A 24,645-nucleotide genomic window follows, 5' to 3' on the forward strand; every position below is an offset into this window, starting at 1 on the left:
GTTAAAAACAATGAAATACCACCTCTTGCTGTTAGAATGGTTATTATCAATAAAACAAAGAATAACAATTGATGGTGAGCATTTGGAGAAAACAAACCTTGTGCACTCTCCATGGGAAAGTCAATTGGTACAGTTCTATGGGGGGAAAATATGGAGGTTTATAAAAACATCAAAAATTGAATTGCCAGACTTGGGTGTAGCACATTATATATAATGACTTTGTAAAATATATATATATATATATATATATATATATATATATATATATATATATAAATGTTAATGATAGAATTCAGGTAAGCATTCTGTTTGCAAGTTTTCAAATTAAAAAAAAAATACCTTTTTTTTTCTTTGAAAATGAGCATATGCCACATTAGTTTCTTAAACTACAAATCACCCAAATTTCAACAAACAGTAGAAAGGATAGAAAGTTTGTGGCATAGAATGGAGTATTGTATAGAAAAAAAAAAACTATCTACTATACCCCCAAATAAGGATGAATTTCTTAAGCAAAACGTGAAACAAAAGGAAACAGGTATAAAAGAATGGTTACTAAATGATGTCATTCATGTAGTCTAAAACCTGGCAAAATTAATCTACACTGTTGGAAGTAAAGATAGTTTTTACACTGGGGAGGGTAGAAAGGTGTAGGTAGTGACTTGGAAGGGGCTTCTGGGATGAAGATATTTTGTTTCTTGTTCTGGGTTCTGAATTTGTGATGTAAAAATTCACTGATATAAAAATTCACTGATATAGGTACTTCTCTAATAATGTTATGTTTTATGTTTTTATTAAAAATATTTTTTTTAGTTGTAGGTGGACACAATGCCATTATTTTTTAAATTTTTATGTGGTGCCGGGATCAAACCCAGTGCATCACGCATGCTAGGCAAGCGCTCTACCACTGAGCCACAACCCCATCCCTTAATGTTATATTTTAATAAAATATTCTAAAATTGGAACATTAATACCTCCCTCATTATTGTTCTTATTAGTATTAATTTTTCCTTTTAATTAAACCTTATTAGAATGTAAACTTCATGGGAGTAATATTTTTAGTCTGCTTTTTCACTGCTGTCTGCCTCAGGACTACAATGTGGACTCGAATATGGTGGACATTCAAAATCTTTTTCACAAATGAGTGATCATAAAACACAGTGTTTATCTGCCACTTGCCACAGAGTTCAAATTCTCTAAATGTTAGCTATTAGTATTTTTAATAAACTTTTTTTTTATCATTGAGACAACTAAGATCATTTATGTATTTAAGGAACGCTATATAGACAACAATCTATTTTAACATCCAGTACCTATGATCTCATGTTCCTAAGTTCATCTCTTCACTTGATCAATATTAGTAAACAACAATGGCTACGTGTACTTTACTCTATGAACTGACAGTTGAGAATCAAAGTTGAATTTTTTTCCTTTTTTGTTTTAAACAGCCTGTGTTAATTATTTGTGCTGCTACTATTGTTGCCCTTATTGGTTAACATGTTCTTATTAGACTCTGGTAGGAAAAGTAATGTCAATTTATATAGTTGTGTTGTTTTAACATTATTTGAAAATATTTTAGGTAAAATAAAAGGCTTGTTCCTAACGGACTTAGATGTAGTAAATTATTAACTTTTTCTTCAAGAGAAGCATTGTTTACCTAATGATGAGTTCCCTAGTGTTTTCGAATTGTTAGAATCTTTATGAAACATACCACTGAAGATGAAGTTGAAAGATTTGGCTTTTGTTATTATATTAATGATCTTAGGAGAACTCTCTGCAGAAGGTAAAATTAATCCTTAATTTGCTTTATTCTCTAAAAAACTATAAATGGAAATTCTAATATTCATACAACTTAAGTTTTGGTATAATCTTTCATTTTGATGTATCAATTTTATCACATGTTTTATGTAAATTTAGCTTGTTATAGCATTTAGAAAGATGTTTTTTTTTTCCCCTTTGGGATAAACTAGCAAACTGTTGTTAAAGTAGTTTAAGTTAAAAACATAAAACAAAGACCCTTTGAATATATAGGTTTGGGAGCATAGGAGACCACGATCTAACATTATCTAAATATACTTTAAAGGATTGCTGGTCAATAATGTGGCAGTTTAGAAGTCACATGTTAACCTTAATTCCAGTTTTATGCAAGAATCCATTCTTAACATTGACACAACTTACAGAATTTTAATTCTCTATCTACAAGGTGAGAGCTTACTGAGGGAAATTTGAAAAAGAAATAACCATAAATCATCAACAAGATTTTCTACTCTTGCTACTTTGATTTTTATTCCATGATTTATTTATTCACTGGCTGGATTATTAAGTAGTGGTTAGTATGAAATCCGCATAGCTGAAACTTTTTTTATATTCCACTTTGGAGAGTGAGAGGGCTCTATTAAGAATTATGTCTGGGGCTGGGGCTGTAGCTCAGTGGCAGAGCGCCTGCCTAGCATGTGTGAGCCACTGGGTTTGATCCTCAGCCCTGCATAAAAATAAGTAAGTAAAATAAATGTGTCCATCTATAACTAAAAATGTTTTAAAAAAAGAATTATGTCTGGACAACAGTGATAAATGAGACAAATTGTTACTTGTAACAGACTGCCTGGTGTGTAAGATCAGTGTCAATAAAAGGTAGGCAGTGCAATAGCATGTTCTTAAGAAGGATTATCAGTGCTTTTCGACTGTAGGATTAATTAAGAACCTAGGCAGGTCAGTTAGCAGTTAGCAAGAGTGAATGTGAAAAACTGGAAACCACAGCAACAAAACTTTTCTAAAATAAACACCTTAGAGGAATTGTTGAAATAAAATATCCTGTAAGTTATAATTGCTTCTTAATTGAATAGTTCACTACAAATTTTCTGCCAAAAGGTCTACAATTAAATTATGAAGGTGAAATAAATAAAATTCATCTTCATTTCATACATTTCTGTCTATAATAGGACAATTTTTGCATGAAGTTTCCTTTGATTTTTATTTTTCTAAGTAGGAAAATTCAAGATGATATCATTATCTATTAGCTACATTGTGATGACTTTGTAAAATTGTAGCTAATTTTCTATTATATGAGCATAAACTCATCTGTCACAAAAAAGTAAGCTACATGAAGCAGGGATCATGATCTCATATTCTCCAACTAAGGACCTCAGGGACAAGAGTGAATTAATGGTCCTTCTCACTTCATGGTGTACAATCATTACTGACCTATGAAAGACCTTGCTTTTGTTTATTTATACGCTTTTCACTCAGAGATGATTAGATCATCTCTGATAATGAATTCCATTCTATATGATTTCCATATTTCTTAAATATTCAAATTCCTTTGTTAAATATGTCTTATTTGTGCATGTGTTTCACATTCACATTAATGAAAGTTTGATGTAGATTTGATTTTCTCATTTTACTAGATACTGTTTAAATATATTTCCACTTTGCAAAACTATTTTGTTCCCTTTTGAACTGTGTAGCATTTCATATATTTTATTTATCTTGTCTTCAGATGATGGACATGCTACTTCCTTCCCACCTTCAAATAATTCTGACATTGATACTGTCATATAGTCATCTATAGCTCTGTGAGATTTCTTCAGCCTGTATTCACTCACAGGTGGGATTATTAGGTCAATTATCCTGGGGAAACAGAATGACAAATTACTTTGTGAAATGGCTGTTTCAATGTATGTAATCTTCAAAAGGTGATGGGCATGAGCTGTTGCTTCCCATCACCCGCAGCAGCACTTCCTGTTCTCTGCTTTTGTGCTCTTTGCCATACTGTTGTTCATAAAGTGCTATCTCATTTATGTTCATTTGATAGTTTCTGATTTTGGGTAAGTTTGTACATCTCTTCATATACTTTTTTAGATGTTCAGATTTCTGGGATTTCCTAAATTGTTTCTGATTAGCATTTCTCTTTGCTTTATGGCTCTTTGGAGCTGATTTGTAAGAAGTCTTTATAAACTACAAGTTGTAACTTCTTATCAGTTTTAGACATTGCAAGTTCCTTCTTCTAAAGTAGTATGTATGTGTCTTGTGGAAAATGACTTTCAAAGAAATTCTCAAATTTTTAAATAATCAAGCCCATTACATTTTACCCTTTAGTTTCTTTTTTCTTTTCTCTTTTTCTGTACCTTTGAACTATCATACAGTGTGATTGGTACCTCCTGAACTGTGCAATATGGGGCCTTGATGTTATGAGTTAGAAATAATAAAATCTTATATTTTGTTGTACAAATTAATTCTTTGGCTTAAACCATTTTCTGCTATTTTCCATACTTAACAGGTTGTTTATATTTTCATACTCAGTGTATCTCATTGTTGCTTCTTTTTTTTTAAAAAAATTCATTTTTTGAAATTTGTACTTTTTTGTTCTAATTTGTTATGTATGACAGCAGAATGCTTTACAATTCATATTACACATAAAGATCACAATTTTTCATATCCTGGTTGTACACAAAGTAGAATCACACCATTCGTGTCTTCATACATGTACTTAGGGTAATGATGTCCTATACCCTAATTATATCCTATAATAGGATAATTTTTGCATGAAGGTCTTTCCTACCCCCATGCCCCTTCCCCTCCCTCCCCTTTGCTCTATCTATAGTTTGTCTAATCCACCCCTGCTCCCCCGCCACCAACCCCATTATGAATCAGCATCCTTATATCAAAGAAAAGATTCAGCATTTGGTTTGGGGGGATTGGCTAACTTCATTGTTGCTTTTTTATAGCTTCTTATGTATGGTCTATAATACCAGTATTTTCCATTTTCTATTTAAGTTATTCATTATGCAAACTTGAAATTCTCCGCTTAATTGTTCAGTTCACTTCATCTGATATGTGTTATCCAGTTTGTCGACATTATTTTATTGGAGTTGAGCTCCTCCTATTTCTTCTTATTTCTTTTTTCTCATGAATTCACATTCTCCAAGGCATGTCATCTACTGACCAGTAATGTGCCTCTCCTGGTGGTAGAGATACATGCCTCAGGACAGTCTTTGAAGCCACAAAGTGATAAAGACACATGCCCCCATCCCACTCAGTCCAGCAACAGTGACCCTCAGGGAGCATCCTTGTGTATTCACTAATATTTTTGAAGTCTTTTCATTGAAATTCCTGCAAAATGGTGTGAGGAATTCTCAGGGAGTGGAGGCTGTTCCGCACATGTATTTATCTGGTGCTCTGCTCTCTCAAGATGCTGGCAATTTTATATTAGTCATCCTTCCATGCCCATTCCCCTCAGCCATGGGCTGGCAGTATCATTATTTTATGTCTTTATTATTTTAGGGCAATATTAGGGTAGGCAGTAATCAAGGCATTGAAACCAGAATAACCCACTGGCTCCAGGCCTTCTTTGACCCACGAGTCTGGTTGAGTCTGGTTTTCACTCAGCGCCACTCCCAGGAATTGCCCAAGGGTTTCTCTCCTTTAAGCATTTTTTTTTAAAGGTCTCCAACATAACCAGAGGTTTTTCAAGTAAACATTTTATTTGGAATATAATAGACACAGAAAGAGGCAAATATCATAAGATAGAGTTGTGTGAATTTTAGACAGCGTTTCACTAACCAAATCAAGATATAGAGCATCAATAACACCTAAAAAAACTTCCTAAATGACTTCTCAAAGGTGTTAATTTCTAAAGATAATTTTTCTGACTTCTTTTACCAGGGATTTTTAGTTTGTCTTCTTAAAGAGTTATATAATGTATGTTGACTGGCTTCTTTCATGTAATGTTATGTTTGTGAGATTCATCATTCATTTATTTGTGTTGCTGTACATAGAACATTACAGGTATGCCTCATCTGAGACGTGCTTACCTTTTCTACCATTAAAGGCCATTTAGGTTGTTTCTGATTTGGCACCACATGAACAGTGCTGCTATGGAAATCTTTGACATGTCCTTGTGTTCACAGATGTGGACTCTTCTATTGGATAATAGGATACATGCTCTGCTTCTATAAGTATTACCAATGTATTTTCTCATGTACCAATTTATACTCTCACTTATAGTGCTATGAGAGGTCCTGTTTCTCCATATCTTTAACAACCATTGAGATAATCTTTCTCATTTCAACAATTTTAGTAGATTTGCAGTATCTCATAATGGTTTCAATTTACATTTCCCTGATGATGAAAAAGGCTGAATACTTGATCTCTGACCATTTAAATATCCCATTTGTTAAATTCTTATTCAAATCTTTATTTTAATCTGTCTTTGTCTTGAGAGATGACCAAAAACCATTTACTTCACAGTTTGGGGTAGGGGGTTGCCTATCTTAAGGAGAAGTTCATCTGTTTTAGAACGATGCTGTCCAATACAGAGGATAGTAGCCACATGCAATCAGTCCTCTGTATTCCCGGGTTCCTCATTTGCAGATTTAAGCAATTGAGGATATAAAATATTAGAAAAATTTCCAGAAAGTTCCAAAAAGTGAAACTTGAATTTGCCATGTTGCCCAGTGTTCTGCTGAATCCATGCATTAGGCATGGCTTTAGGTATTTTAATATCTAAAGAGAGTTTAAAGTCTGCCTAGGAGGGCTGTAGGCATCATGCAAATACTACTGCATTTTACATAAGGGTGCACCTTTTACATAACACTCCACAGTCCCATTGTACTAGGCAGTGGGACATGTTGCTGAAAGACTTGGAGACAGAGTGCAAGACATAAGGTTTATTGAAAACTGCTTATGTGGAAGGTCCAGTGGTGAGGGGCTGGAAGTATAGCTCTTCTGTCCTTTATGGTGCCTTGCCAGAAAGCAGTGACTATCCCTCACTGTGCTTTGTCCAGTGGCAGCTGGCTGGATGAGCACTGATCCTCTCCACAGCTCTCTGCTCCATGGTAGTTACTGCAGGGAGAGGAGAATCAATGAGTCAGGCTACAGAAGCAGTGACATCATTAGCTTGCTTCCTTGCATGATGTGACCAGCATTCCAAGGAACTTGACATACATGCAAGAAAGCAGCTTTCTAAGATAACACTAATTTGTCCTAATTCTCAGCATGCCTGAGAGAAAGTCAGTGTCCTTCAAGTAACACTTATCTGGACCATCTGGCTGGGGCCACTCATTGTTCCCTTGAGAGGGTTAGATTCTTGGGAATATAAATGGGCATTTTAGGGACATCATGTTTTACTATTCTTTACTCCAAGACCAACACAAAGGGATTTGAGCATCATGGGTTTGGATATCTGCTGGACAGCCCTGGAACCAATCTCTTGCTAATTTTGAGGGACAATCCTATGACTGTTGAGTACTTGAAATGTGGATATTCCGAGTTAAAAGGTGCTGTCAGTGTAAATACAGACAGGATTTTAAAGGGGGTAAGAAGAATGCAACATATTTTAAGGTATTGGACCAAATAAAGCATATTATTAAAATGAACTTCAATGCTTCTTTTTTATTTTTAGTAATGTGAGAATTTTAGGAATTTTACAATTACATATGATTTTCATTATGCATCTATTAGAGTTGTTCAGAACTACTAGTATATTAATTATGGTGGAAAAAGAAAACAAATGCTTGGATTGTCCAAAAAAAATCACCTTTAAATTTTAGGTAATAAAAATAAGTGCTGGATTTAAAAATGTGTTATTGCTTGATTGCGAATTCCATGGTCTCAGCTTGAGTTTTTCTTCATTTCAGAGAAACGCTGTGATTTTCCCACGGTAGAAAATGGAAGGCTTGCCCAATATTACTATACTTTTAAGAGTTTTTACTTCCCAATGAGCATAGACAAAAAGTTGCCATTTTTCTGTTTGGCTGGCTACACAACTGAAAGTGGGAAACAAGAAGAGCAAAGCAGATGTACAGCAGAGGGCTGGTCTCCAGAACCAAGGTGCTTCAGTAAGTGAGCACGTTGTGTTAACACAACCAGGGATGGCTATGGTGCTCCAAGAAACTACGTTATTGAAAAAGCTAATTTATTTCTATGAAAAAAACCTTTTGGTAGATAAGAACAGAATTACTAGCAAACTTTCTTTTTAAAAAATGATGTATCTGAAATAGTATAAATAATGTTTTCATTTTAAAATGTTATTTTCTATATATTTTTTTAAAATCATATACTGTGAAGGGAACAAGGGTAATAAATGAAACTGTTATATGGAACATTTTGCATAATAGGCCAGGAAACATACTTATGAAACATTCTCAGCAAGGACGGTTGTTATTCCAGGGCCTATCATTCGCGAACTCTTAATTCCTTTGAGTGCCAACTTCTAATACCAGTTAAAAATTCTGAGTCCAAATTTGTGAGCTGGTATTATGATAGGTTCATCTCATTATTTAGTTGAAAAATGTTACAGTCAATTTATTGGTGGGCTTCCAGTGGTTCAGGTGAACTCTCCTAAGCTAAGAATTCTCTAAGCTCTGTTTTCCAGAGTAAACGGCTTTGCTTGGGTCTGTTTCATTTAGAAGAGGAGGCTGGGTATGGTAGTAACTGTGGTTGATATACCACATCCATTTGGGATAATTATCCATTCTGTGGCTTCAGGACAGCTCATACTTTAGGCATTGCACTTTTGGTATTAACACAGAGCATACATTAACTCTAGTAAATAAATCCTATTTATAACTAAAGCATAGAAATAAATTATAAGCCCTAGATTTATTGACTCTTTTATCTTGGAAAACAGAATATTGAAATATGAGTCAGAAGAAATTAGCATGGTAATTCAATGGTTTAGATACAAATCTCTGCAGTCAAACTGACGGTATGTGAATTCAGCTCTGCTACAGGGAAGTGGTTTGAACATTAGTTTCTTATCTGTACAATGGAATTGGTATTGCTTCAATGAGATAAGCTTTACATAATGTTGGACATGCTGCAAGTATTAAAAATATTTAAACTTACATGAACCTTGGACAAATTTATTAACTCTTCTGAATTGCTTTGTTATGAAGGTCTAACAATATAGCTTATAAAAATGATAGATTTCCACAGAACGCTAAAGAAATTTATTATGTTATACGTTCTTGTTGCAAATATTTACCAAAAATAAGTTTGTTGTATGATTTAGTCACAGTTTAAATGGATTAAATACTGAATCCTGTGCTTCTAGGTGATCCCAAAATATTTTAAATAAATACTAATTAATTAAATAAATATTTTAAATAAATAAAGATTTATTTAAACTATATATTCAGTAGAATGAAAGAACAGTTTTCATATTAATTTAAGATGTTTGCAGAATTATTCATGGATCCATCCAGCTAGGGATGTTGCTCAATGGTAGAGTGACTGCTTAGCATGTGTGAACTTACAGTCTAAAAGTAGGTAAGGTTAGGAATGAACATAAGGACTAAATTTAGTAAATACAGAGACAGTGTCAAACTGAATCCATTTTCAAAGAAATTTTATTCATGACCTGTAAGATTATATTTCCAAAATTAAATCAAGGAATTGTGGAGAGAAAAATTATTTCTCTCTCCTCCTTCAAATTCCAATTAAGAGTGATATGAAATGTTTGTTTTCATTTTGCAATTTAATAAAAAGCAAGCTTCATTTCATCACTAAGCTAAACAAAGAAATCCCCCCCCACAGGAAAATGCACTAAGCCTGACCTAACAAATGGTTATGTCTCTGATGTAAAATTCTTGTATAAAATTAAAGAGAATATGCGTTATGGTTGTGCTTCTGGATATAAAACCACTGGAGGGAAGGATGAAGAAGTGGTGCAGTGTCTTTCCGATGGATGGTCTTCTCACCCAACCTGTAGGAAGGAGCATGGTAGGTATCTAAGAATCTTATGTTAAGACTGAGGATAAGAGCTTGCAAAACTAGTGTTCCCTTCTATGGGCAGGTATATATATATATATATATATATATATATATATATATATATATATATATATATATTTAATCTCTTTTAAGTTATTGGTGAGGTTCATAAAATAAATAACTTTAAATTTTCTAGAAACATGTTTGGCCCCTGAATTACATAATGGAAATTATTCCACAACACAGAAAACATTCAAAGTGAAGGATAAAGTGCAATATGAATGTGCTGCTGGCTACTACACAGCTGGAGGAAAGCACGCAGAGGAGGTGGAATGCCACACATATGGATGGTCTCTCACACCAAAGTGCACCAGTAGGTTCTCACGTTCAACACAACTTACTTTCACTCTGAAAAAGTACCTCTCACGCTGAAGTATTTATAAGTTGTTATGATAATTATGACCCATAATCATATTTTTTTGTTTTTAGTTTTAATTACTTTCATAATAGAATTTGATCATTTAAAGTTTTCAAGTGGGAAAATTCATTTTTGCTTATGGAATTTAAATAACCCTAATGATATATTTTATATATATGTATATATGAAATAAATTCAAAAACTTTTGCTAGCTAAAACAGCATAAGAGAAACTTATTAGTTTCTATGCAGATATAGGTTGTAAATAGTATATAAATTTTGTTCTGGTAGGAAAAATAAACACTGTGTTTTTATTCATTCTTTCAATTTTAGAATTGCAGTGCTCTTCTTTAAGATTAATTGAGAATGGCTATTTTCATCCTATAAAGCAAACCTATGAAGAAGGAGATGTGGTTCAGTTTTTCTGTCATGAAAATTATTATCTAAGTGGACCTGACCTAATTCAGTGCTATAACTTTGGTTGGTACCCAGAATCTCCTGTATGTGAAGGTAAATTTCTAAGTTTTATGCGTGGGGAAGTAGCATATCTTAACCTCATATTTTAATAAGTTTTAATCTCTATGAGCTCTGAAAAAATATCTGTAGTGATATCTATTTCTAGTCTCTAGTGCTATTTTTAAAATAAATAATTTCATTTAAACCAATGTTCTTTTCAGCAATCTTTATTCCATTTAAAGAAACTTAAAGCTTTAAATTAGTTTGTAGAGTGGGAGTATCTTTTAAATATAATACTCAAACATCTGTATTATCAATGCTAAATCTCTTCTTATAATTAATAACTTTAAAAAATTGGAAATTATTACAGATAGTTGCCCCAAGGAAGTATCTTTATGAGGGCTTTTTCTTCATTGGTTACGTATTTACTGATGTGAAAATTCAATCTCCAAAGTAGTGAGATAGAGAGCAGAAAACTTGGAAGACTATTACCTCAAAGTGAAAATGGAAAATGAGGTCATCTAGTTAGAGCTACTCCAAAAGTGTAGTCTAAGGTTACATTTCTATCACTGAATTTGTTCAGGCAGGTGGTATGCTTATCTGTCAGAAGACACCAACTTAATAATTACTTAACCATAACTACAATGTCATTTGAAGAAGGTCTTAATCCAGCAAAGGAAATATGAAAAAATAATTGCTCTGATGTTGCAAATGTTGCTATAAAATCAGGTACAAAATATTTAAATAATCATTAGATTATTATATAGGTATGGTGGGAGATGGTATTTGTTGAGGTAATGGGTAATATTTCACAGAAGTGATGGGTAATATTTGGACTGGGTCTTAAGAGATAAATAAGAGCTTGAAGACTGGGAGGAGGCACAGGGTTTGGTAGCAACCGTTTTCTCTGTAGTATAGGAAATAATTCATCATCCACAGGCAGGTGAAAGACATGAAGGTAGAATTTGGAATAGAGCAGTAAAATTTGAAACAGGAGCTGGGAGAATGAACTAGGTTTCTGACCAGGGCTATGCAATGGGATTGCCTGGAACTATCAGAGTTTCCTAATTGCACTCAATGAAAACTTTGGCAGTTTTGTCATTTTCCAGTAGGACAAAATAGCATTGGGACAACAGTGGAGAGGAAGATTGTTAGCAAACTGCCTGCAGCATGTTATTTCAAACATAAGTGGCACAAATATTTAATGTCTATTCCTCACCCTTCCCCTCTCCGAACTGGTATGCCAACAAGCCTGCTATTTGATAATAAATACTCAGGAGATGTAGTATAGTGGGCTTAATAATGCTTCCCCACTCCCCCCAAAGATACCCACATCCTAATCCCTGAAACCAGTAATGTTACCTTATATGGCAAAAGGAACTTTGCAGATGTGATTAAGGATCTTGAGGTTATCTGGAATTATTCATTTGGACCCTAGATGTGATCACAAGTGTCCTTTTTAAGAAACTGAAAGAAGATTTGACTGCAGAAGAGGAAGTAGGCGATTTGAAATGCATAAACAGGCTGGAGTGAACCTGAACCCAGGAATATAGGCAGCCTCCAGAGGGCAGAAAAGCCAAAGTATTGGATCTGCCTTGAAAACCAACCAGAGGAACACAGTCCTCCTGAAACCTCAATTTTAGCTTAGTGAAACTGACTTTGGATTTCTGGCCTCCAGAAGTGTTAGAGAATAAAGTTCTGCTGTTTTAATCCACTAAATTATGGCAATTTGTTACTGTACCAATAGTAAACCATTAATAAAGTATTTCATAGCTAGGAACAGATTTAATACAGGTAGACACGGGCTCAAGAACAAATGTGTCACCTACTTTATAAGCTTCAGTGTCTTTATCTGTAATATGAGAGAAATAATAGTCCCTACTTAAGAAAATTATTTAGGACCTAAGGAGATAATGAATTTAAAAGGCTTGGTGTTTTATTACTTTACTGGTACATAACAATGTAAACCATGAATTCAGCCGCTTCAGATTGAATCCATGCGTTAGTCCCAGGTTCTGTAGCTCAGAGTCTGGGTTTAGGTAAACTCACTCCTCTGCATAAGTGTCTAACAAAGCCACAGTGAAGGTGTTGGCTGGGCCTGGAGGCTCTCCCAAGGCTTGCCTAGGCAATGATCTTCCAAATTTATTGAGCATGTTGGAAGCATTCAGGCAACCTTCCTCTCCTTGCCTTGTAGCCTTGTCCATTTGGAAACTCACAACAAGGCAGCTGTGTCTTCAAAACCAGCAGGGAGAATCTTCCATGAAGAATAGTGTCATAAATTTATGTTGCATAATCACGTATTCATAATCATATACTAATTCATCATGTTTGCTGTATTTGATTGTCCAGAGCAAGTCACAGGTCTCACTGGTGGATCGGAATATTACGTAAGGAAGTAAATGTCAAGAGGTGAGGTCCTAGGGGTGCTCCTAGAACCTGTCTGTCATAGTTTCTATGGTGCTTGATACCATAAATGCTCTTATTGAATCTTCATTGTTTCTGTTAATTATATGACTAAATATGCTGATATCTTTCCATAAGGAAGAAGACATCGATGTCCTCCCCCACCTCTGCCCCTAAACTCCAAAACAGAAAAGTATTCAACTGCTTATCGTCACGGAGAAATAGTTCGTATACAATGTGAACTTAATTTTCTGATTCAGGGGTCAGAAGAAATACGCTGTGAAAATGGAAAGTGGACAGAACCTCCAAAATGCATTGGTTAGTAACATTGAGTAAACTCACCCCAAAATGAACTATGCATGTGTAGCTAAATGATCCCTTCTCTTCAAATGGTACGTTTCAGAAGAAAAGGAGAAGAGGGTCTGTGATGAACCACCCTTCGTGGAGAACGGCGCAGCAAACCTATATTCTAAGATTTATTACAGTGGGGATAAAGTGACATACAGATGTGACAGAGGCTACCATATCCGTGGATCAAATGAGATAGCTTGTAATCGTGGAAAATGGACAATTCCCCCTGAGTGTGTTGGTATGTCTGCCACATTTAACAGTAGCTAGGACTATAGTGCAAGATTTTCCATTCTGTTTATTCTACATACTCATAGCTCAAAACCACTGCTTACAAGGGTTAGAAGTACATTGCTACTATACCTCCTTTGCTACTTTGTGTGTGTGTGTGTGTGTGTGTGTGTGTGTAAAGAGTCATCTTTAGAATTCAAGCCAATGTAAATAACTCAGAAACTAACCAAAAAAAAAAAGGTTTAAATACATTAGTGCTGGGCACGGTTATCTGACTTCTGTGAGCACCATGACCTATGAGCTTAAATACCTACAAACAGGTGAGCATGTGCTTCACTGGAGAAGTAAAGGCATGTTGGAGAATGACCATGAGCGTGATCTAGTTCCTTTCCCCACATGTCCTATGAAGTTAGGGTCTAGCATTCTGTTTCTGTCTTTAGGTAAGTCCTACTGATATTACTTTTGCATCTGGCCATTCTGAACCTTATACCTTTCTGAGACAGGTTGCTAATCTTTGGTGTTGCTGAAGAGTACTCCCAGGCTACAGAAACATTCCTAGTTGCTACCCTTCTTGTCATCCTTCTCATTCTTGACCAGATATTGAGGAAAACTCCAAATGTGTTTACCTAGTATATTTACAACAGCTGTAAATGATGCTAAATAAATTTGCAGAGTAAGAGAAAGATTCTAAAGAGAGAAAAATAGATATTTCATCCCTGGGTTAATTGAGAACTGAGGTGAACACAACAAGAAGCAAGAAGATAGAGGTGCATTGATGCCAAAAGGTGGTTTTAGAATCAACTATAATCTTTAGGTTGAAGAACATCATTTACCTCTCTATACATCTCAGGAATATCTTTACCACAATTCCTTCACAATTAAGAGAAAAGTATGCATACTTTTCTTGCTGTTTGTTTTTACTTAATAAATTTTAAAAATACCTCAGCTGAACAACATTTCTTTCATTTCTGATGAATTTAGAAATCAGTTGTCCTAAGTATACAGGACTATTGAGATACCATAGTTTGGGTAACAATATTATATTATTATATTGTTATGAGTTTATATTAATTGAAATAACTTTTTCTCTTAGAAAATAATGAGAATTGTAGGCCTCCACCTAATATAACAAATGGGGCTGTGGTTGGTGTGTTATTGCCAAGCTATACAACAGGATCCTCAGTGGAGTATAGATGCAATGAATATTACTTATTGAGGGGATCAAAAATATCTCATTGTGAACAAGGAAGATGGTCATCCCCACCTGTTTGCTTGGGTAAGAAAAAGAAAACACCAAATTTATTTTACTATTATGTTTGCTATTTTTGATTTTCTTTAAATATTGTATAGCATAGAAATAGTATAATTTCTTTTTTTTCTGACATGTTATCCCCTTCATTTTAGAAACTCTCTAAACAAGTAGAAAATCTCTAACACTGTAGTTGCATTAACATATTACAACATTACTTTTTCAAATGTGTAATGCACGCTAAACTTCTTGTAAGTTAAAATATTCATTTAAATAAGTATTGGAATTTTAAACTGTAAAAGCAAGTCATTGTTATTTGCCAAAAACATTTATAAGCAAATTAAACCAAATAGAAGAAAACAGAAAATATCAGTAACTTGTTTGAAACAACTGATATTAGTGATTTAGATCATGAAAAATCTTCTAAGCTTTTTTCTATTTCCATTTAAACACACATACATAACATAAAGATGCTGCCATATTGTGCAGACATTACGTATCTTGTTGTTTTTTCACTTAAAAATTTTGTAAACATAGTTGATCTTAACTTCTACATGTACATTTGAATGGCTAAATAGTATCCCACAGTGCAGGTACATAAAAATTAATTTAATTGATAACTTTATTGCTGGATGTTTAGCATTAATATATTTATATTCCAAACAGTACATTTTTGTAAATGAATGTTTATACATTTTTAAAAACATTATTTTTCATTTAAAAAGTTAATTAAATATATTTTGACCTTGTTTTAGTTTTCTCTTATTTTTCAGAGTTTCCAAAGTAGAATTTCTAGATGAAAAGATCAGGAAATTAATTTTTTCTTAATTGCCGAAAAAAGGAAAAAAGAAAGTTTATTCTGATTTATAACCCTACCATTAGTGTATTAAAGTAGGAAGTTTTTAATCTTTGTCAACTTTGAGTATTTTAATCTTTAAATTTATTTTTAATTTAATAAGCAAAATTATTTGATTTACTTAAGTATCAGCCAATTTGGCATTTATTTTCCATTTTCTAAGTGGCCACAGATTTGTTTTTTTCTACTAGCGATTGTTCATAGCCTAGCCATTTTTCATACTCATAAGGTATATCTACATAAATTAAATGGAGTATCTGAGAATCATGTATACTGCAACCATTTTATTTTACTTTTATTTTTAGTGTTTTAAAATATAGATGCTTAAGTCTTAAGCTGTTTTAAGCCTTTTGTTCATAGTTCCTGTCTTTCAAGTAAGTCTTAGGATGCTATTCCATTCAAATTCAAATGTATCTTCACCTATAATTTTTCTATTACTCTCATAATTTTATGTTGAGATACTGGATATTAAGTTTCTCATTTTGCGATTGATATTGCATTGAATAGGAGTACAATCATCTTTGAGGACAGAGACTAGATTGAAATAGAAATGGAAAAGATAATAATGAAACAACCTCATAAGGAATAATAAGGCTTAAAGAAATCAGTCATTCAATATCTGGATCAATTTCCTCAAGACATTTAGGCATGATGTTAATGAACTGAAGCAAATAGTGATGATCATTCACTGTCAGGGCAAGATGAGAGCTTGCATGTCTTGATTTTCCACTGGGATTGAGCATGTTATCTGTACAAATTCACACAACAGTGTGAAGAGGAACAGACTTTTCTGTCTGAATTATTATTTCAGATGGGAATCTCTATAACCTCTCCCTACTTGTCTTCCTGCTCTCCTCTACTCTAGGGATTCTGGATTCCTTCCTCTTCCTCAGGCTAGGCATGCTCTCACCTCCGGGTTGTTCCTCTGTCAGGTACACTATTTCATCAGATAATGACACTTGTCAACCTTCAAGTTTTTCTGCAGATACTTACTTAGGCCCACCCAGCTATCTGACTTGGAGTGTAACCTCCTTCCCCCCTGCACTTTTGATAGCTCCTTCCCCCTTCACCCTTTTTCCACCTAATTTCATATGCTGTAGTTTAAGGATAGTTACAAATTATGAAATTCATATATTTAGTATGTCTATTAATTATTGTGGGAGTTTTGTTTAGCAGGTAAGCTCCACATGATCAGGGTTCTTTATTTTGTTCATTGATATGTAACAAGTGGCAGGTTTTGTATAAATATTTATACATTAAGTACATTTTCTTTTTTAAGATTATTATTTTATAAAAAAAGAAATAATGATTAACCTAACTGTTTGATGACCTTAAGCAATATTTTTAATGTTTCAAATTGAGTGGTTTTGATTTATGGTATGTAAATCAATAAAGTCATTTGATAGTAATAAAAGTGTATATTTTGTTATCTTTGTGTGAGGAGCTTTAATAATGATAAATATAAAATGTAAACTATTGCTTTTGATACCTGTCATGACTTTCATAGTGGATAGATGAGTAAAGAATTTAAAAGAGCACTTGTTTTTCAGAGCCATGCACCGTGAATGTGGATAACATGAACATAAATAACATAGAAATGAAGTGGGCCTATGAAGGAAAAATCTTGCATGGAGATTTAATAGATTTTGTATGCAAACAAGGATATGATTTGCCTCCATCAACCCTGTCTGGGTTGTCTGTGCAGTGCAATCGTGGAGAAGTGAAATATCCTTTATGTGTTAGAAAAGGTAAAAATAATAGTACTTTTACATAATTTCTTACCTAACTAATGGATATCAACTACCTTGGTTGAAAGCTTAAAGTTATGAGCGTAAGCAATTGGGCACCACATCTTCTAATGTCTAAGTTCAGAGTGTTCCAACTTCTAGTTTTCAATCAGTGTATATACTTAAAAAAAGCCTATACTAACAATTTCATTCCAATAGGTCATTTTTATGAAGGGAAAAAAATAAAAGATTTAATAAACATTACCATGCTATCAGTGGATTTTTATGTCAGCGCTCAACAACACTAAAATATCTTTACTAGAGGTTTTGCTCAGAAAACTACTTGATGCAGAGAGTGAGAAATTTTGCGCACTCCCTGTAATAGGGATGATTACTTTTAAAAAGAAAAAAAGGAAGATAAAACATATGGAAGGCAAGACTTTAAGAGAGATCTTGTATGCCTTCATTTCAGCTAGATTGAAAGGGAAAAAAATACTGTCATAGTTGTAAATATGTATTCAAAGTTTATAACATGAAATTCTAACTATAATAGTCAATTTTGAAGTATGACAGTGTTACCAGATATCTTCAATACTTAAAAAATATTTCAGAACTGCATTAAAAATTCCTTGAAGGCAATAAGATATCTCATTTAGTTTCTGTAGCAATTATTAAAACTCTGGATACTTGTAGAAATTTATTATCTATCTATCTATCTATCTATCTATGTGTATTTTTGCAGAATCTAAAGGAATGTGTTCATCTCCTCCACTTATTAAAAATGGAGTGCTTATTAGTTCAGCAGGAGGCATCTATGAGAATGGTTCTTCAATAGAATACAGATGTTTTGATCACCATTTCCTGCAAGGACCTAGGGAGGCCTATTGTGTAGAGGGAGTATGGACTACACCACCATTGTGCTTAGGTATGTAGTACTACATATGCCTCTAGCTAATAGAGTAAAATGACGCATGTTTAGCTTTCAGTCATTTTATGCTGATATGAAACTAATACTTAATTTGCTGCATTTGTGTTTTTTATTAGTATTTAATTACTGGTTTCTATTCTTTCCCGTAGATTTCAAATAACTGTTGTTCAGTTGCTATAATAAACACCTAGTGCAAACCATGCATCAGTTAGTATTGTGGTATTGGCTACAAATTGAATAAGCTATTTTGGTATGGGCAAACATTAGCAATTATGATGAAGTGTGACTGGCACTATAAATTGAAAATATGAACAAGCACAGTAGAGGAATAAAAAAATGGCCATCTCAATATGGAAAGATGAAGCTTATTAATTTCCTTCTTAGCAAGGTATTCCAATAGAAATTACAACATTTACCAAGAATATTAGAAGGCATAAAATAGCCATGTTACACAGGTGCTCTACCACTGAGATATATCTCCAGCCATTTTTTTAAAATTTATTTTGAGACAAGGTCTCACTAAATTGCCCAGGCTGACCTAGAACTTGAAATCCTCCAGGCTCAGCCTCCCAAAAAGCTGGGATTACAGGCATAAACCATCATGCCCAACCAATTCTGGCATTTATTTATTTTTCTTATTTCATTGGCTTGGATTTTAGTACAATGTTGAATGGAGCAGGTAATGAATAGTTTTATTTCCCAATCTCATAAGTAAAACTTTTAATAATTCACCTTTAAATGTGGAATTATAAATAATTTCAAATAGTAGGTTTAAGATATATATACCTTCTACTTTAATTTGCTAAGAGTATTTCTAATGATCTTCAAAGGGTGTTTAATAGCTGTTTGAATAATCACAAGATTATTACTTTTTCTGTATATTTCGTGAGTTATATTACTTCCTTTTGAATGCTAAGGCATGATTGTGTTCTCATAAGAAATTCCAAATAGTTGTGATGAATTATGCTTCTTAAAGGTTGTTGAGTTTTATTTGGTAATATTTTACCTAGGTATTTTGTGTCTATTTTCATGTTTTTTTCTTTTCAGTTTTGGTATCAAGTTTCTGTTGACCTCATACAATGAATTGGGAAGCGTTCTTTTTCAATTCTCTGAAAATTCTTTAATAATTTTAAGAACTTACCAAAGAAGTCATGTAACTCTTGAGTTTCCTTTGTAGAAAGATTTTAATCATAACTTCAATTAGTTCAGTAGGTATTAAGTCATTATCTTTTCCATCCATTTTGGTAGAAAGTGGTGTCTTGGAATTTGTCCACTACATCTAAATTGTCAAATTTAGTTGACATAAAGTGACTTGTGACACTCTTTTATCCTCATTTTCATGTTTTTAGGATGAAAATACTACTAATATATCTTTCTTGACATGTGTGGCTGAAAGTTTTATTTGTATATAATTAATAAAATTAACCTGTGAATTTTATTAGTCTTAAAAAGAGTCAATATTTTCATTTAGTGGTCATTTCCTCAAATTTTTCTTGATATTTCACTGTATTTATGCTCTTATCTTCATTATTCCCTCTTTTATACTTTCTTGAGATTCTTTAATTACTATTTTTCTGGCTTATTTAGATGTATACCTTGGTTATTAATATCTGACTTTCATGTTCCTTTTCAGATTTGAATTTAAGGATACAAATTTCACTCCGAGTACAAATTTATCTTACACAGTTTGATATTTTGGATTTTTGCTATTATCTAGTTCAAAAGATGTTATAATATCCATTTTGCTATCTTCTGTGCACTCTGAATCATTGAGAAGTTTCTAAGTTCTGAACATTTGGGAGATTTTCTAGTGTTTTTTCAGCTTTTGACTTCTAATTTAGTTCTACTGTGATATGCTTTGAATTTTATCTGTCCTTTGAAATTCACTTATACTTGCTTTATAAGAAGCACATGTTTGTTCCTTTTTCTCTAAAAAAAATTAACTTTGTCGTTGTGAGTTGTTAGATGTATGTCAATTGGGTTGAATTTAATTTTTATTTTTTTAAGTTCATCCATTTCTATTCAATTGTCTTCTTATAAGATACCAAGAGAAGCATGTCGAATCTCTCTGAGCACCTTGTAGGATTTCTTATTGCTGTTCTATCATTTTTGCTCTTGTATCTTTACACTGTCGTCTCAGATGTGCCTAATCTGCGTTAGACTAGTCTATTAAGCACTTAATTTCAGTTATTATCTTCAATTATAGAGTGTCTGCTTCATACTTTCTTTTGGTAAATTCATCTTGTCTAATGAAAGATTCCATCTTGACATCATTTTTTTGACCATTTTAATTATACTTATCTTTAAGGCCTAATCTGAAAATTCCAATATCTGAATCACTTTAGAGGAAAGTTTCTATATAACAGACAAATTCCTTACTATTTCTATTAGTAATTAATTGAAAATTGAATATTGTGGAAAATTTTAGGAGCACGAAGTATGTCATCCAACCCACAGAATTCTCATTCTATCCACTGGCTGAAGGTTATGGTTGGGATAGTTGGTCTCAAACCAACTGAAAATGGAGCTTTCAGTGTTTGCTTTCAGATATTTGGTTGCCCTTAATCACAATATGTAACCCTCCAAGGCTCTTTACTGAGCATTTGGGGATATATCTCCCTATACACTGAAGATGATATAAGTGGGAGACTGTAGATTGCCGAGTGTAGCTTTTAAGTCAACTTTCTAAGCTCCTTAATTCTCTCTTTCTGTACCAATCAAGAATCAGCAGCTGCCTCAAAGGAAAACCCAATACAGAGCACCAGGCTCATTTTTATACTCTTCCCCATTCCTCTTAATTCTTGGTTCCTCAAGTCTTGGTTGCTATAGCAACCTCCAAACTCCAATTTTTCTATACTCAACCCTATGAGATTTCCGAAAAGCCCTATTTGCTCTATGCCTGTTAAGGTCCATTCTGTACTTGGTCTTTTAACTGAGCTGACAATTAACAAACACGCTAAGAGGAAAATGCACATAAAATGTTGAACTCATCTAAATTAACTTTTCCAGGACTTCAGCTCATTGACTTCCTTGAAGATTCTCTGCTGCCTTGAAATATGTGCTTTTTGCCTGTTTTCAAGATTTTCTAATCCTTGGTAGAAGTGCTGGTCTGATATTAGCTACCCATCATAGCAGGAGGTCTATAAATCAATTTTTAATTTATTTTAATTAAAATTTCATTTTTTTGTAAAACAAGGACTCCTAAATTATATAGCTCCACTTCACCTCATTTTTTAAAACTATTTTATAGTGAATCTAAAGTATTTTTTTAATAATTGTTTCATTTTTATTATCTGTAGCACTCCTAGCCAAACGTATAAGCATTTCAAATACTTGAAAAAATATCTGAATAAATATGTTTGTTAATGTATTACAGGTATATTGATATGTTGTGTCATCAACCCTGAATCTTTTTTTTAACTTATCTTAGAAGTTACTCTTTAATGTTACATAATCCTGGAGGCAAACAAGGACATAATAAAACCTATTTTCTGAAATATTTTATTATTTGAAACTTAAAATGTCAATAATTTTATGATGAAAAAATCATCATAAAATAGTTTTGTTGGAGAGCCTAATGCTTTTAATTTTGTTGTTTTATTTTAATACATGTGGAAATGAGCAAGGTAACAAATTTAAAACAATCAAATCTTCCTGTTCCTTAACTGGAAATTTAAAAGAGAAAACTCTTAACTGCTTTGGATGGTATCAGGCCAAAAATTGTTTGGTCATTGCTCAGAATCATGCTTGTTTCTGCATTTCCACAAAGTTATTCATTAGTCAATGGTTTGTCTCATGAATATTTTATGTGAATTTTCTGAAGAAGAATAAAGAAAAAGCATAATTTTAGTGAATACTATTGACTGTCAATACTTCTGAAAAAATAATTTATTGCTATCTTTGAATATCCTAATGGCATAAAACTAAGTGACTGGCAGGGTATACTTTCTCTGAATATAGGACCACAAAGGTAAATGGTGCACTTTTTCCTGGGGGTCTGAATGTATTTTCTGACTTGAATGTTGATTCTAACTAATTTATTTGCCATTCTCCGCAATTGTGAGGTCATCATGAGCAGGCAACATAATTATTTCTGGTAGTACCAAGATGTATCAAGATAGTCTTCTTCTTTTTCCTCTAGAACCTTGCACATTATCTTTTGTTGAAATGGAAAGGAATAATTTACTCTTGAAGTGGGATTTTGATAATAGACCACACATTTTCCATGGAGAGTATATTGAATTTCTTTGCAGAAGGAACACTTACGTAGCTGAAGCATCGTCTGTTATTGTCTCTGAACTTAGAGTACAGTGTGACAGAGGGCAGTTGAAGTATCCAAGGTGTATTCCAAGAGACAGGTAAGAAGAGGCTTGCACCCATGGCTATTTGCTTCTTTCTATCAGATTGTTATTCAAGAGATTCATCATGTTATAAATTTCAGAAATATGTTCTACAAAATGTCTACTTTATGGCAATTGGAAGGAAACAGAATTGTATTTTCCTCATTTTTTTTAACTAAGAAAATTCCTGAAAGCATTATTTAATTCGGCAAGCTTTCTGAGTTGTATGAACCCCCACTGTTATTTGCTATTTGCTGTTTATGGCACTTTGACAATTATATAAATAATCCAGTTTATAGGTGAAATATTTAAATATTCAAAAATTAACATACATATTCTGAGACAAGAAAAAAAACATATTTTCTTTTGCTTCTCATTGTGTGTAACCAATAAAGGTTTGTTAACACAGTTGTACAAACCTTTGTACTGAGGAAAGAGCATGTTTATAATAGTTTGAAATCATGGTGTTCATTTTCAGGATCACATTTATGTATAAGAATTTGAACTGGGCTGGGATCGTCGCTCAGTGGTAGAGAGCTTGCCTTGCATATGTGAAGCCCTGGGTTCCATCCTCAGCACCACATAAAAATAAATAAGTTAAATAAAGGTATTGTGTCCACCTACAACTAAAAAAATTAAAAAACAAAACAAACAAAAAAAGAATTGAAATCATTAATGTGTTTCCTTATATGATATTAAAAATATATATTCCACCACCTGATTAATAAAAATTGTTTTTTCCTAGACAAATATTGAGATACAATAACATGCTGTGAATAATTTAATAGAATCAGGATTTTGATCCTTTTGAAGATATAATAACAATGAAGGCTGGGTGTGGTGGTGCAAGCCTGTAATCCCAGCAGCTCCAGAGGCTGAAGAAGGAGGATAGCAAGTTCAAGCAGTCTCAGCAAAAGTGAGGCACCAAGCAACTCAGTGACACCCTGCCTCTAAATAAAATACAAAAATAGGGCTGAGGATGTGGCTCAGTGGTGCAATACCCCTGAGTTCAATCCTCAGTACCGCCCCAAACCCCCGCCAAAAAAAAGGGAAATTATATTTTGTGTTCAACTAAGAATAAACATTTTTAAAAAGTACTGGCAAAATACATGTAGTTCCATTTTAGCAACTGTTAAAAATGATCTATAGGAACTAACTAAAAACACATTTTGTATACTTTGAAAACTGAGAAAAACATTCATAAGACACATCATAAAATCAGGGTGGAAAAATTTTATATTGTTTAAATGTTTTGATTATCTTGGATATCTCATTTACAAGAGAAAATAACAGAAAAAGTTACAAATAAAAAATACTGTTGGAGAAGTAAATGGCATTGGGTTTTTTTGTTTTTTTTTTTTTTAGATAAAAGCAAAATTACTATTTATTTATTTATATTTTTATTGATTTTTAGGGTTTGTTTAAAAACATGTTTTTAGTTGTTGATAGACATTTATTTATACACAGTGCTGGGAATCGAACCCAGTGCCTTGCATATGCCAGGCAAGCACTTTATCACTGAGTACAACTCCAGCCCTGGCATTGGGTTTTTAAAAGGGAACTGATGGTATTATTTACTAAGTATGTTTACTTTCTCTTGTTGGTACCTAATTAGAAAAATGATTCAGTATATGAAATGCTGAATGGTTAAGATAATAATAAACTCGACTCTAATTAATGCTTGTATTCAAAAAAATTCTTGTCTCTTTTTCTCTCTAATCAAGGATTCTGTCTTATCAAGAACCCTTAAGGACATGAACATAAATGGCAGAAAAAAGAACAGGATTTCAACACATCATAAAATCTCTTTTAAAATAAGCTTTAGAAAGTATATACTAAAAAGTCTTAAATATTGATTTACTGGAAGATATGAATCTTATTTTTTTGTGCTGAACATTTTCTTTAATTGTAAATAAAAGCCAAAAATATTTCATTTCTACTTTGGTTGATCTGAGACATAGCATAATGTTTACTGCATATCT

At 33.1% G+C, this 24,645-nt stretch overlaps 1 protein-coding gene across 1 annotated transcript; it reads left to right on the forward strand.

Moving 5' to 3' along the window:
• The first annotated feature begins 1,716 nt into the window (after window positions 1-1,716).
• Window positions 1,717-24,421, forward strand: LOC143379440 (coagulation factor XIII B chain). The gene is made up of 12 exons (XM_076832043.1): window positions 1,717-1,780; window positions 7,632-7,832; window positions 9,532-9,717; window positions 9,905-10,081; window positions 10,459-10,635; window positions 13,123-13,302; window positions 13,388-13,573; window positions 14,657-14,839; window positions 17,219-17,416; window positions 18,138-18,320; window positions 22,465-22,681; window positions 24,388-24,421. The coding sequence occupies exons 1-12, from the start codon at window positions 1,717-1,719 to the stop codon at window positions 24,419-24,421; spliced, it is 1,986 nt and encodes a 661-aa protein (XP_076688158.1).
• The last annotated feature ends 224 nt before the right edge of the window (window positions 24,422-24,645 follow it).

The sequence above is a fragment of the Callospermophilus lateralis genome, chromosome 13 (assembly GCF_048772815.1).
Source record: "Callospermophilus lateralis isolate mCalLat2 chromosome 13, mCalLat2.hap1, whole genome shotgun sequence".
NCBI classification, from domain to species: domain Eukaryota; kingdom Metazoa; phylum Chordata; class Mammalia; order Rodentia; family Sciuridae; genus Callospermophilus; species Callospermophilus lateralis.